Source organism: Pan troglodytes, chromosome 19, assembly GCF_028858775.2.
Source record: "Pan troglodytes isolate AG18354 chromosome 19, NHGRI_mPanTro3-v2.0_pri, whole genome shotgun sequence".
NCBI classification, from domain to species: domain Eukaryota; kingdom Metazoa; phylum Chordata; class Mammalia; order Primates; family Hominidae; genus Pan; species Pan troglodytes.
In genome coordinates, this window is record NC_072417.2 from 63,880,817 (window position 1) to 63,895,880 (window position 15,064).

General features: G+C 37.6%; 1 protein-coding gene across 16 annotated transcripts in view; it reads left to right on the forward strand.

The window, feature by feature from the left end:
- LUC7L3 (LUC7 like 3 pre-mRNA splicing factor) overlaps window positions 1-13,598 on the forward strand; it is a 45,445-nt gene extending 31,847 nt beyond the window's left edge. For 4 of the 16 annotated variants that reach the window (XM_009432824.5, XM_024350519.3, XM_024350518.3 and 1 more), the window contains 9 exons: window positions 1,228-1,267; window positions 2,021-2,165; window positions 2,577-2,651; window positions 4,625-4,729; window positions 5,571-5,732; window positions 6,635-6,918; window positions 7,459-7,619; window positions 11,386-11,526; window positions 11,632-13,598. In XM_009432824.5, coding sequence (XP_009431099.1) covers window positions 1,228-1,267; window positions 2,021-2,165; window positions 2,577-2,651; window positions 4,625-4,729; window positions 5,571-5,732; window positions 6,635-6,918; window positions 7,459-7,619; window positions 11,386-11,526; window positions 11,632-11,822 — 1,304 coding nt within the window. In that variant the 3' untranslated portion in view covers window positions 11,823-13,598. Of the gene's footprint in view, window positions 1-1,227; window positions 1,268-2,020; window positions 2,166-2,576; window positions 2,652-4,624; window positions 4,730-5,570; window positions 5,733-6,634; window positions 6,919-7,458; window positions 7,620-9,229; window positions 9,307-10,104; window positions 10,231-11,385; window positions 11,580-11,631 lie in introns of those variants that run through there. The other 12 variants (XR_010153328.1, XR_010153329.1, XR_010153327.1 and 9 more) reach the window with 12 other exon arrangements.
- The last annotated feature ends 1,466 nt before the right edge of the window (window positions 13,599-15,064 follow it).

Here is a 15,064-nt window from a genome sequence, read left to right on the forward strand (position 1 = left end):
TACAGGGTCTCAACAGATTTATCTCCCATGGGCCTTTTCTCAGGAAACTCCACCAAAACATGTCCATAAACCAAGAAAGAGGAAAGAAAAAACAAGAGATCCAGTAATTCTCATCTACTACAGAGCAGAAAAGGAATTCATCAGGACAATAATTCTATAGTGAGCTTAGAAAATAAGTATCCCAGATTGAAGTAAGGCAGAAGGCCCATGGAAGAAAATGAAACTGATGATCTGATGTATTTTGAGTCATATGTGAAATTAGTATTGAGATAGTTTCTATAGCTGAGTTGAAGTGTTTGAGAAGAATTTGAAAATATAGAGAAAAAACTAGGCTCACACCTGTAATCCCAGCACTTCTGGAGGCAAAGGAGGGCAGATCACTCGGGGTGAGGAGTTCAAGAACGGCTTGCCCAACAGGGTGAAATCCTGTCTCTACTAAAAATACAAAAAAATCACGCAGGCGTGGTGGTGGGTGCCTGTAATCCTAGCTCCTTGGAAGGTTGAGGCAGGAGAATCCCTTGAACCTGGTGGGCAGAAGTTGCGGTGAGCCAAAATTGCGCCTCTGCACTCCGGCCTGGGCGACAGAGCAAGACTCTATCTCAAAAAAACAAAACAACAACAACAACAAAAAACATCAGAAGTGTCTCATAATGAGCCTTTGTTTGGCCTGACAGTGAATACTACTTACATAATATAAGCACTAAGTGTTTATTTATCCAAAAATTTTGATGTCTAGGATTGATAAATAGCAAAATAAGCATAGAATTTTAAAAGGTGGAGGTAAATTCGAGAAGAAATAGAGAAGAGTTAAGATAATTGCTTTTTAGAGGTAGGAAGAAGTAGGGGTTAGGTACTAGTCTAGTGCTATTTGACTTTATATACAGATTTGAAAATAATAAAGTCGGCAATGGTTCAGTTCAGTGGTCTACCCCCATCAGTTTTCTTTAGTGGCAATAAGGAAGAATTTCCTTTCACCTTCCCTCCTTTACTTCTCTTTTAACCATATATGGTTGCTATCCATTATATTGACTTTGAAGACTGAGCAGATCAATTTTATATCCTATTTGGTTATGATGCTTCATGATTTAGTAGGATCAATTTAGAAGTCTACAAACTACTCAGTGATAAAGTGAATCCTTTTTAAAAAGAAAAATAACGTTTTGTTTTTGGCAAGAAAAGGTTGCTAATAATCACAGATAATTTATACAATTATATTTTTTCCCCCAGGTCCGTGTGAAAAAATTCATGATGAAAATCTACGAAAACAGTAAGTTATTTTGCTTGTCATTTTCCCCCCAGTTATTAGTTGGTTTAAGTGGTACAAGGGTTGAGGAATAATTGCAATTAAATGTAAAATGAGTGTCTGAGAGAAGTCCAGTCACTGGTTGGGGATAGTAAGAAAGTTCTATAGCTTCAGTAATGATACTGATAGCTACCACATGAGTGCACCCTGTATGTCAGACTTTTTTTTTCTGTAGCCCATTTGCTGTTTTTTTAAAATGAGCCTCACTGTGTCGCTCAGGCTGGAGTACAGTGGCATGATCTCAGCTTACTGCAACCTCCGCCTCCCAGGTTCAAGGGATTCTCCTGCCTCAAACTCCCGAGTAGTTGGGATTACAGGTGCCCACCACCATGCCTGACTAATATTTTGTATTTTTAGTAGAGACAGGGTTTCACCATGTTGGCCAGGCTGGTCTCAAACTGCTGACCTCAAGTGATCCACCCACCTCGGCCTCCCAAAGTGCTGGGATTACAGGCGTGAGCCACCATGCCCAGCCCCGATTTTATCCATGAGACTTGTCTTAGGTCCAGGGTCATAGATCCAGTACAGTGGTAAAGCTAGTGGTTAAACCCCTGTGTAAAGCTCTATGACGAGGGGCAATCAGAAAGTCACTTCAAATACACCTGGTTTACGCTGCAGCCTAAATGGAATAGTCGTTGAGGCTAGTTAAGATAGAATATTTGAGTTGTAATGGCTGAAGATTTGGAAATGAGTACTTGTTTATTTTCATGTTACCAGGTATGAGAAGAGCTCTCGTTTCATGAAAGTTGGCTATGAGAGAGATTTTTTGCGATACTTACAGAGCTTACTTGCAGAAGTAGAACGGAGGATCAGACGAGGCCATGCTCGTTTGGCATTATCTCAAAACCAGCAGTCTTCTGGGGTAAGTGAAATCAATTCAGTCTTTGTAAACGGTCCTTGTTTTCTGGAGGTTCAGAGACCTCCCTAATATTTTTGAAACTTGTCTTCTGTTCATTACTTTGTTCTTTTAAAATGATATGAAACTTACAGGGCATTCATTTTTTTTCCAGTCTTTATTAGCAAACATAACATTGATTTTGCTAACCATAAGATTTTTCTTTGTTTTTATTTTTCTTGAGGCCAAGATTTTTCCCTTAAATAGTAGTAATTGACAATATGTGATTGACCAACAGAAGTTGAAGATAATTGAATTACTGTCCTTTCAATTAAGCATTTTAATTATTAAATAGAAATATTATGTATGGTATGTGCAAGTTTGCATGTTTATCTTTGTTTTCAACTTGTTGGTAATACGTTTTATTGTCTTCAATAGGCTGCTGGCCCAACAGGCAAAAATGAAGAAAAAATTCAGGTTCTAACAGACAAAATTGATGTACTTCTGCAACAGGTGAGAATTGTGTGCATTAATGTCAGGAAGTAATGTGAAACAGACATGTAACCAGCAAAAATACAAGGATGGGCCAGGCATGGTAACTCATGTGTATAATCCCAGCACTTTGGGAGGCCGAGGCGGGAGGATTGCTTGAGCCCGAGAATTTGAGACCAGTCTGGGCAACAAAGTGAGACCCAGTCGCTACAAAAATTAGCCAGGTGCAATGGCGTGTACCTGTGGTCCCAGCTACACACAAGGCTGAGTTAGGAGAATTGCTTAAGCCTACAAGGGCGAGGCTGCAGTTAGACGTGTCTGTGCCACTGCACTCCAGCTTGGGCAACAGAGTGAGACCTTGTCTTTGTGTGTGTGTGTACATGTACATATATATGTATCTGAAAGGACAGCAAATATGAAAAGACGCTCAACACTATTAGTCGTTAGGGAAATACAGATTAAAACTACAATCAAATACCTATTTGACACCTATGAGAATAGCTAAAATTAAACTGATCATACCAGCTATTGGCAAGGATGTGAGCCAGCTGGAACTGGGGTATAATATTGCACAACCACTTTGGAAAAAATAGTCTCATTTTTTTCTTTCATATTCCTGTAGATCATATTGGAGTCTGTTTTGTTGTCGTTGTTGCTGTTTTTTTGACAGTCTTGCTTTGTCACCCATGCTGGAGTGCAGTGGTGCGATCTCAGCTCACTGCAACCTCTGCCTCCCAGGTTCAAATGATTCTCCTGCCTCAGCCTCCCGAGTAGCTGGGATTACAGGTGTGCGCCACCATCCCCGGCTGATTGTTGTATTTTTAACAGAGATGGGGTTTCACCGTGCTGGCCAAGCTGGTCTCAAATTCCTGACCTCAAGTAATCTGCCCACCTTGGCCTCCCAAAGTGTTGAGATTACAGGTGTAAGCCACTGTGCCTGGCCCTGGAGTCTCTTTCTTAAAAAGTTAAAAATGTACCATGTGCCATTCTACTCCCAAATATTTATCCAAGAGAAATGAAAACATATGTCTACACAAAGATTTACACTCCAGTGTTCGTGAGTGCTATATTCATAATGGCACAAAAAAAATGAAAAAACCCAGACTGGAATCAATTAAAATACCCATCAGCAGGTGAGTGGATAATTAAATCATGATGTATCTATATGGTGGAATGCCTGTCAGTAATAAAAGGGAATTAGCTACATGAGACAATATGGGTGGATCTTAAAATAATTAGGCTGAGTGAAAGAAGCTGGACAAAAAAGGAATATAGACTCTATGACTCTATATAAAATTTTAGAAAATGCATATTTACCTACAGTGACAGAAAGCAGATCTTTGGTTGCCTGGGGATTGTGGTTAGGATTCAGGCTGGAGGAGGTACTGAAAAGAGTAGGTGGCTCACACCTGTAATCCCAGCACTTTGGGAGGATTGCTTGAGCTCAGCAGTTCAAAACCAGCCTGGGCAACATAGTGAGACGCTGTCTCTCCTTTTTTTTTAAAAAAAAACCAAGAGTCTCACGTCATCATCCAGGCTGGAGTGCAGTGGCATGATCTTGGCTCACCGCAACCTCCTCCTCCTGGGTTCAAGCAATTCTTCTGCCTCAGTCTCCCCAGTAGCTGGGATTACAGGTGCCCACCACCATGCCTGGCTAATTTTTTTTTTTTGTATTTTTAGTAGAGATGGGGTTTCACCATGTTGGCCAGGCTGGTCTTGAACTCCTGACCTCAGGTGATCTGCCCACCTTGGCCTCCCAAAGTGCTTGGATTACAGGCATGAGCCATCGCATCCGGCCGAAAGTGCATTTTTCTTAACTCATCAGTTATACTTTATTGAAGTATAAAAAAAATCTAGGATAAATTAAACCCAAAGAGGCTTTTGTAAATGAAACCAAAGAAGATGGAAAACAACCACTAATGAACCATGGGGAAAAAAGACAATAGTTGGGTTTGAAAGAAATCTTAACGGTTTTTTTCCCCTACTCTTCTAAGATTGAAGAATTAGGGTCTGAAGGAAAAGTAGAAGAAGCCCAGGGGATGATGAAATTAGTTGAGCAATTAAAAGAAGAGAGAGAACTGCTAAGGTCCACAACCTCGGTGAGTAAACCTTATTTCACATTATCTCACCTGTCTGTTAACAGTTAGTAGGAACTCATTTTTATTTGAGAACCTTTGAAAACTGATGTTCTAAACTTACAGTCAGCACAATTTGTAGCCCACAAGGTCTGTGGCATCTACTTACTAAGCTCTGCCTTTGTGCAGTATGTAAGCAACTTTAGATAGTACAAGAAACAAATGGGTGTGGTTGTATCCCAATAAAATGTTAGCAAAAGGCCTCTCTGGCTTGCCAATCACTGCCTTAAACCATAAATTTTCATATGAGCCTGGTTTTATTTTCATTTTTGTTGTAATAAATTACTCAGTACATACTTACATCTTTGTTAAAAATTAATACACCCTTAAATATCTAATTCTTTTAATTGGAGAATAGAATATACTTGTTTCAGATACTATTGATTGCAGAATGTAATTGGTCATTGGTTCCTCCATATTGAATAGGATATGTTCAGATTATAGTCAATGTGCTTAGTTCCTTAATTAGTTTTGTATTATGGACATCGTATCCCTTGAACCTAAGCAAGGAATGTATTCATACTAAAATAGGTGGCTTTCTGAAAGGTGATTTAAATTTTGTAAGGTAATGTGGGTGTTGAACATTGAACAGTGGGTCTCAACATTTCTTCTGGATGATTCAGTAAGTTAGTTGCTGTTACCTTAAACATCCCTCTCTAAAAGTTTGTAGTCCAATATTACTGATTTGGGGAAATGGAAAAGAGCAATTCACACACATTAGAAATCTTTTCTAAATGTTGAGTACTTTCCTGGGATTTGTTTCTCTTCCTCAGATGTTCTTATAATAACTGATTTATCATTTTAGACAATTGAAAGCTTTGCTGCACAAGAAAAACAAATGGAAGTTTGTGAAGTATGTGGAGCCTTTTTAATAGTAGGAGATGCCCAGTCCCGGGTAGATGACCATTTGATGGGAAAACAACACATGGGCTATGCCAAAATTAAAGCTACTGTAGAAGAATTAAAAGTAAGTTTTTTTGTTTGTTTTGAGGCAGATTCTTGCTCTGTCACCTAGAGTGCAGTGACGCGATCTCAGCTCACTGCCACCTCCACCTCCCAGGTTTAAGCAATTCTCATGCCTCAGCCTCCTGAGTAGTTGGGAGTACAGGCATGTGCCACCAGGCCTGGCTAATTTTTGTTTTTTTGTTTGTTTATTTTTGAGACAGTCTCGCTTTGTCACCCAGGCTGAAGTACAGTGGCGTGATCTCGGCTCACCGCAACCTCCACCTCTGGGGTTCAAGCAATTCTCATGCCTCAGCTTCCTGAGTAGCTGGGATTACAGGCACACACTACCACGCCCGGCTGATTTTTGTATTTTTTTAATAGAGACGGGGTTTTTTCCTGTTGGCCAGGCTGGTCTTGAACTCCTGCCGCAGGTGATCCGTCCTCCTCAGCCTCCCAAAGTGCTGAGCCACTGCGCTCAGCCAGCATAAGTTTCTTCTAAAGATACATTTTAGCTATTAAAAAAATCTATTTTAGGTATAGCTACAGCTTTTAGCTATCAGTAGCTATAGATAAAAATAACTATATTTTAATATGGCTTAAATGGAGATATGACCCTCTCATTGATATTTTCCTATGTGTAATTATTTTTGAAGCATTGTGAGTTCTGTGAAATTTTGCTATTTATTGAACTATGAAAGCACTTGATTTTCTTAACTCTTGAGTGCCAGAAATTTGGGAAGAATATTCCTGAGGATTAGACAAATAATGATACCTTGTGTATATACATGGTGTTGGAATGTCTACATTTCCCTTAAGGGCATCAATTCCATAAGTTGGTCTACAGATAACTTCACATTAGTTTGACCATTGTTTAACAATGCTTTAAAGTTACATTTGCATAAGAATCCAACTTGATTTTTCTAGGAAAAGTTAAGGAAAAGAACCGAAGAACCTGATCGTGATGAGCGTCTAAAAAAGGAGAAGCAAGAAAGAGAAGAAAGAGAAAAAGAACGGGAGAGAGAAAGGGAAGAAAGAGAAAGGAAAAGACGAAGGGAAGAGGAAGAAAGAGAAAAAGAAAGGGCTCGTGACAGAGAAAGAAGAAAGAGAAGTCGTTCACGAAGTAGACACTCAAGCCGAACATCAGACAGAAGATGCAGCAGGTCTCGGGACCACAAAAGGTCACGAAGTAGAGAAAGAAGGCGGAGCAGGTATATATAAAACACCTAAGACTGATGTCCAGCTCATAATGGGTGTGCAATAACAATAATAATTACTAGTATTATTCCTTGGAGTGGTACTTGGGAAGCTCTTAAGTATCTTTAAGTGATATGATGGGTTGCGAGATCAGAATCGGTGAATAAAATAGTTCCATCTTCGGGGCAACTTCTGTGCTATTTCCCACCTGTCTAGGAAATTCCACACAATCTTTTTACAAAGTTAGAGTACCTGATGGTCTCTTAAGTGCTTGTCTCACTGATTCCGAGAAATAAAATATGAAATCAGCCATACTGTTTTAATTATAATTACAAATTGAAGAAGAGTCTTAAAGAGCACAACGATAACCATCTTAGCACTATTGGAGATGAATTTAGAAAGATTTTCAATAATTTTTAGTTCTTAAGATTTCTAATGTAAATATGTTTTAGAGGGTAAGTTTTGCTTAGTCTTGTTAATTAATAGCATCTACTCCAAGGCCTTTACTTATTGTAATACTGGCTGAAGTTGCCTTTTGGTTTTAAATTATTAAGAAGTAGAGATCGACGAAGAAGCAGAAGCCATGATCGATCAGAAAGAAAACACAGATCTCGAAGTCGGGATCGAAGAAGATCAAAAAGCCGGGATCGAAAGTCATATAAGCACAGGAGCAAAAGTCGGGACAGAGAACAAGATAGAAAATCCAAGGAGAAAGGTTAGTTTATATGAGAATTCAGTTCATTAAGAAACTTTTCACACCCTAATCGCCCCACTCACTTTTCTCCAGACACAGGCAAAGATTCATTTCATACATACTCCTTTTCACTTTAAGGAATGCCATTCAGTAGGAGACAGGCATTCTTTCCCCCTCTCCTATGTAGATTTGTGAAAATGACAGTTTATCTGGTGTTTTCTTAGATGTTAAAAACATCTTTCAGTTGATAACCTGAAGATTTTTAATGTAGCTTCTTTTAAGTGTTATATTACCTTTCGGGGTTATTAGGTGTAGGATTTATTATATTACCTTGGTTATTGGCTCCATTTTTTTTTTTTTTTTTTACACACTGCAGTGTTTCATAATACGTCTTATAAAGTGAGTGTACATTGTTGCATTAATCTTCATTTGTAGCATTCATTTAAGTTAGTAATTAACATCTAAGTACCTAGAAGTTGAATTGCTTACATGTGTCTTACCCACATTTTCAATGGGATCAACATGCTCTTTCCGCTTTACTTTTTCTTTTTTTTTTTTGTGGCATCCCAGTAGCTGATTTACTGTGCTGTTGGCACTATTAATGGACTTTTTAATTTGTGTGGCATGTTTTCACAAGAATATTCTCATCTAACTTAGCCTTTATTGGAAGATAATTCTGTTAACCATCAGGGTCTCCTTTCTGAGTTTCATGTTCTTCTATTTTGTATTTTTTAAATAAAAGATATAAAATATCTTTTATTTTGTATTGAATGAGCTGTTGTGCTTTGCATGGTTTTAGGAATGAGAGAAGGGGCCTATTTCTGATTTTCTCAGCTCTCCTTGTTTCATTTCATTCTACCTGTCTCCATGTTTAATCACCAGCATAATATATGTGCTACTATTGAGGTTTATTATACTAGTCTTTTATGTGTTTTTTTTTATTATATCCTTTAATAGAACTGTCCTGGTTTTTTGTTTTCGTTTTTCCTCTAGACTCAGCTAGAACTAGCAGCACAAACCATGGACATATTTTTTGGTCTCTGCTTTTATTTTCTTAAAATAAGCACACCCTCTTTTTCTGAAATATTTAACATATATTTGGTTTTACTGTAATGTGGGAAAGTGTTGAAAACTTTTGTCTTACTGCCAGATGTGCTAGTGTTTGCCATTCAAGTTGAGAACTTGCTTCTGCTACAAAGGGCTACTGATTTAACATTAGATTTAAGAATGTTTTACCTAATCTTTTTGCAAGACTTTCTGTGTAATGTCTTTTTGGGTTGAGAGGTCAACTCTTAAGAGCCAGGTATGACTGTCAGGTCAAATTAATAATATTTGTTTTGAGAAAGTTTTTAGTTTTACATTTCCTATTGTTAGCTTTAGTTGCTCTATTCTGTGTTATCATTTGTGCCACTTAAAATTGTTGGGTTGGTTCTTAGGGATAAAAGCTAGCTAGCCTTCATAACTACTTGAAGTCAAAGTTGAGTAGTAAATGACACTGGCCTGACTAAAAACAGGCATATTTGTGTAATTTCTGGATAGAGCAAAAAGATGTCCAGAGTTGCTTACCTTTAATCCTAAAATTGTAATGATGATGACATGAAATTTAGTGAAACTTTTTTTTTTTTTTCCAGACAGGGTCTCAGTGTCACCCAGGCTGAGTGCAGTGGCACGATCATGGCTCACTGCAGCCTCTACCTCCCCGGCCCAGGTGATCCTCCCACCTCAGCCTCCTGGGTGGCTGGGACTGTAGGTGCATACTACCACGCTTGGCTAATTTTTTTTTTTTTTTTTTGGTAGAGATGGGGTTTTGCCATGTTGTCCAGTGTGATCTCGATCTCCTGGGTTCAAGCAATCCTCCTGCCTCAGTCTCCTAAAGTGCTGGGGTTATAGGTGTAAGCCACCATGCCTGGCCCCTAGTAAAACTTTTCGTTAAGCAGAATAAGCTGAGTTATGTTTAGATTAGCAACAGACAGGGATTTTCCATGTGAGACTTGGTGCAAAGAGAGAAGTTACTGAGAAAACTGTATCAGGCTTGTCTCCCATGATTGGGTATGCTATGATAGAGTTAAACATTAGAATCTCTTGTAGAAGTGATATAATTTATTGGCATTTTGAAAATGCTATGTAAAAATAAATTAATTAAAAATCAGTGTGCAGATGAGTGAATTAAAAAAATGTAAAAAAAAATACAGAAAAGAAAATACCATGTAGCCATCTAGGCACTCTTATAAATGACTGAAGATCTGGACTTTGGGACCAGATGTGAGCCACAGTGGGCATTTATTAATGGCAAATGAGAAAAAGCAAGTTTATTACTCCAGGTGCTATGATAGAAGCAGTTTATCTCACTCCACAAATGAAAAGTGGTTTCTCACACAAAGCTGTCAGCAACCAGTGTAAGGTGCTCTCTTTGTCAAGAGAGTTTCCTTTTTTCATCCATAGCCCTAAAATCCACCACAAATTGTGGATGTCCTTAGGACTATTAAGATCTACCATATTTACATAGGGCAGAAGATAAGATTATTGGACTGACTACTAGTCCTCTACGGGACAACAAGACGACTCTTCCTCATTGAAGCTACCTGTGCACCGGAGAAGCCCATAAGGCACAAAGGGCGGACTTTCCCACAAGGTCAGTTAGAGCCCACTGTCCTGGCACAGTTCTCACAAGTGGACAGACAGACATGAAGCAAGTCTTGCGCTTAACTACTTGGACATTGCTTTGTGTATTATGCAAGTGTTATGGACTAAATATGCTCTTTTACATAAGATCTTCAGTTCTCTGAGTGGGTGCCCCTCCCATACCATATTTTGGTTTTCATTACCATCTCTTTCCTAGATATTTGGTGTTAGTCTTCATAACTGTGCAGAAACTATGTAGAGGGTTCTGTTTCTCTTAAAATGTCTTTTTGTCTTATTAACTACTCTGCCAGACCAGCTATTCTTAGTAAGGGGAAAAGTTATTTTTCCAGAAAGTTTCTAGTTGGCTTTAACATTTTCTGTAGAAATTTTTTGTTGGGGGAATACTTGGAACTGAAAAGGCTAGACTATGCTCGCTCTGGTGTACTACTTTTACCTCTAGTCTGAGGTCTTACCCATCCAAAGAATAGTAGAGGAAAAAGTTGTTTACCTTTTTCATTCTTCATTTGCAGCTGAGTTGAATTTTAATTTCTCTTTTTGGAAAAACAACTCTCAGGTGGCATATATATTACTTTTCTTAGCAAAGCACAAAAGTTCAGTTGCTTAGATTGGGATTTAAGATCCATTTTCTTTCATTAGGCTTATCCTTCTTGGATATTCAAATATATATAAAAATAATTTTTTGCATTGAAAAATATGTAGTTGTAGTTTTTAAAACATGCCTGTTATAAACATTCAACTTTTTTTCACCTTTTGGGGTCTCCATTTTTACCCTTCTAACTTAATAATTGAACCTCATGTGAACATAGTTTTGTATGCTGTCTTTTATACCTTTCCCAGTGCTTTTTGATGTTTTTTACCCACAATGAAATTTACTTAAATATTATATTCTGCAATGTGCTTAATAGCTTCTCACCAATTGAGAGAATTTACCCACTATTTTACCTTTTGCTTCATTGAATTCCCCTTCCTGCCTTCTCTCTCATATATTACAAATTTTATCCCTTTGGTAAATTCACCAAACCGTTGCTTGTAGTCTGTGGGAAATGATTGTCTCTCATCTCTCAGTTGTTTCACTTTTTTTCAAAATCATGTCTTTATTGTATTTTACTTTAAAATCCATGGTCAATGTCTTCTTTTATGGCAGAAAAGAGGGGATCTGATGATAAAAAAAGTAGTGTGAAGTCCGGTAGTCGAGAAAAGCAGAGTGAAGACACAAACACTGAATCGAAGGAAAGTGATACTAAGAATGAGGTCAATGGGACCAGTGAAGACATTAAATCTGAAGGTGACACTCAGTCCAATTAAAACTGATCTGATAAGACCTCAGATCAGACAGAGGTAAGTGTATTGTTTCTCACTTTGATTAGGGCTTTTTGTTACTGTTTGACAGTGCAGCGTAAGTATGCACAGATGAAGATGGAACTAAGCCGAGTAAGAAGACATACAAAAGCCTCTTCTGAAGGAAAAGACAGTGTAGTCCTGCAAAACATTTTGAGGTACATTGTTTTGTCTCAGCTATTTTGTAGCAGACTCGTGCCCCCATTAGTGTGCCTCTTTGGAAATTATCGCCCACATTTGTAATATAGTCGCCATTGAAAAGTTAATTATCCTTTTTTTAGGGATTTTGATGTCATTTCTTTTTTTTTTTTTAATAAAAAGGTTGAACTGTTTTTTTTTTTCTTTTTGGTATTAAGTCCATCTTGTGTTGGTACATTGGCAGAGACATATGCTTTAAAAACTTAAATATTTCGGAGGCACATGTTGGACTACTTTGTTTTAATTAAACTGCTAGTATTTCTTTGTCAAGGATGTTTCTAGTTTTTTGCTTTATTGCCTTGCATTCTAATGCAGTTTGTTCTGTAACTCGAGAGCCAGTAGCATTGGATTGATGGAAGTGTAGGGTTTATGAATTATTGCAGCTGACTACCATACCTCACACAGCGTTGGTGTTGTGAGCGGCCCATGAAAAGCCAAATTAAAAATCAAGGATTCAGTCAAACTAAGCAGGTACTCATGCCAGGTACTCCTTTCTCTACCCACATCCATGTTTGAATGCTATTGCCTGTGATCTTTACGCTTAACTGTTGTGTATCTTTTTTGTTCTTTACAAGAAGTGCAGAGGGGTTTTTTGTGTATTGCGTGAAAACTTATAAAACAAATGTTAACAGAATGGAATTTTTTTTCAACTGTATGTAGGGCTGCAGTGGTGGCCAGAATTAGATATCTTTAAAGAATTTTAAATACAATAAACACTTCATATTATTCGCCTTGTTACACTCAATGCAATTCTCAAGTCTATAAGAGGTATGTGCTTAATATTTCCTACTGTGTAGGAGAATTTGCAGTCAGCCATAGGTATGTAGGAAGTCACTCACTGGCTGATACATTTAAAGCAGTAGTGTGAATAGCAAGGACAGACACCTTCAATTTGTGAAATCAAAGAACTGATGCACTATATAGAACGAATTTGGGTTTTTAAAGAAATATTAAAAGTTAGGTACTGTAAGTGTTCTTAAAACCTGTAAACTTCATTCTGTGGGCTAGTGGCGTGGGACAAAATATTCCTAATGAAAGGAAGTACCAATTAGTTGATTTGTTGGTGGCATTCCCCTTTTGGGAAAGCAATGTAAGGTTATGTCTGTGTGTGTCATTCACACTTAGGCAAGCATACACAGGCACATGGCTTTAAGAACCACACTGATGTCTTGATAATTAAAAAGAATACAAGCATTCCATGTACACATGTTAATTAGCAGTTAGTGACTGGGCCAACACTTTCTCATAAAAATTGGCCTTTTACATGTTGTCTAATTATCATTTTTCCCCAAATTTTGCATTGTAGGACTACTGTTCGAAGATTTTTGGAAGAATACTGAGAACGGCATAAAGTGAAGATCGACATTTAAAAAATGAGGTGAAAGAAAGCTATAGTGGCATAGAAAAAGTATAAAGCTCAGTTAGTTTTTTTATTATTATTATTATTATTAAAAGTTAATTCAGGACTGATGTGACCTACCAGATTTCAGAACATGTGTTAATAGTATATATGCCACTGAAAACTTAGGTCCTGTATCATACTTTTTTCTTTAAGACTTTTTAAGAAATATTACTTAAACATGTGGCTTGCTCAGTGTTTAATTGCAAGTTTTCAATCTTGGACTTTGAAAACAGGATTAAACGTTAGTATTCGTGTGAATCAGACTAAGTGGGATTTCATTTTTACAACTCTGCTCTACTTAGCCTTTGAATTTAGAAGTAAAAATAAAGTATCTCTGACTTTCTGTTACAAAGTTGATTGTCTCTGTCATTGAAAAGTTTTAGTATTAATCTTTTTCTAATAAAGTTATTGACTCTGAACTAGTCCCCTGTTTTAAATACAAGAGTTACACTATTACTAGAGGTGTTGGTGTACAGTTTTATCCAATCTGTTCTGTTTAAGACTAATTTTTATAGACTTTCTAATGTTTTAAATAATGGTGCTTCAATTTTAGGTGGTTATGAATAAATTTGAATTTTGCTTTTAATAGCAAAGATGTGCAGTGAACTAGAATATATTTTTACATCCCTGAGAGATTCATTTAGTAGAAAATTCTAAGTATCCTTCTGACAAGCACTCTGTAGCTGGCTAGCTATGGGATGATGTAGAAAAGCATTCAAGAGCTAGTTTTTGTTAAGTCCTGTATCAAGATTAACCCGGTTGTGTCAGTTTATAAATGTATTTGTGTATAGGGTGTGTAGTATATATGGCAAGGGTTCCCCCCCCCCCCAAGTGATTATTTTTGTGTCACATCTAGGAAAACTGGCAGCATGTTTCTATCTATAGCCAGCTTCTTCAACTGTATAAAAGTATTCTCTCCAGCTACGTATATACACACATACATATATATCATAGCAATTCCTTGTGGTTTATAACTTGCAAATACTGCTATCAGTTTATAGGTAAAGAAACAGTGTGTTAAATGACTTATCCAGGGAGGGTCCTGTGGCTTCATGTTTATGGAGTTGCTAGGTCTCTGCCTCATGGTCCAGTGCCTGTTAAGCCACTGTGTTCATTCTAATAGGCATAATGAATTGTTAAAGAATTTACTAAAATCTCTTCCACCAAACTTTGAAAAATAATGAAGCTGCCCCCACTTCAGAGGCTCTGTATGAAAAAATGCTGTGGAGACAGAGCCCTCCTGGCTCCCTAGCTGATCCTGGAGATGCAGCAATAGATGAATGGGTTATCTCTGAATTTGTAAGAGATAATTCACATGAGGATTAAGATAAAATGGGAAGTAAAATCTAACACAAAGATAGCTCCCAGGCACTGCTTTGTGTAGTTTGACAGGATTGTGGTTGTAGCAGCAAAGGACTTAAAGTGATAGTTTTTAAACCATATTCTGTCCCTAAGTAATAAAAAATCTAGGAAGTTACTAAAATACCAGATTTGTTCTGCTCTGCCTCATCTAGAATCAACGTCTAACTTAAATGAAGTATAATAATTAGTTCATATGAAAAGGCTTCCTCTATGGACACTTAGATATATTGTAACTATTGAAGTTACCTGGGATTTGGGGGCGGTGGGAGGAGGACCTGCCTCCCCAGGACATCTATGACTAAGGCCTGGCTTTAGTTACGGAGAGAGACGTAGAAGTTGAATTTTACACCCAAAATTGATGTGACTGAAGAGGAACTGATTCTTGCTAGCCAGCTCACAAGAATCCAGTATTGAGACCAGTTCACTAGAAGAAACAAACATTTCTGCCATGCAGACCAAAAAGTTATTAGTTGGTGAATATGTATTTTCTCTTTGGAAAGTCTTTAAGGGGAGCAAACCAGTT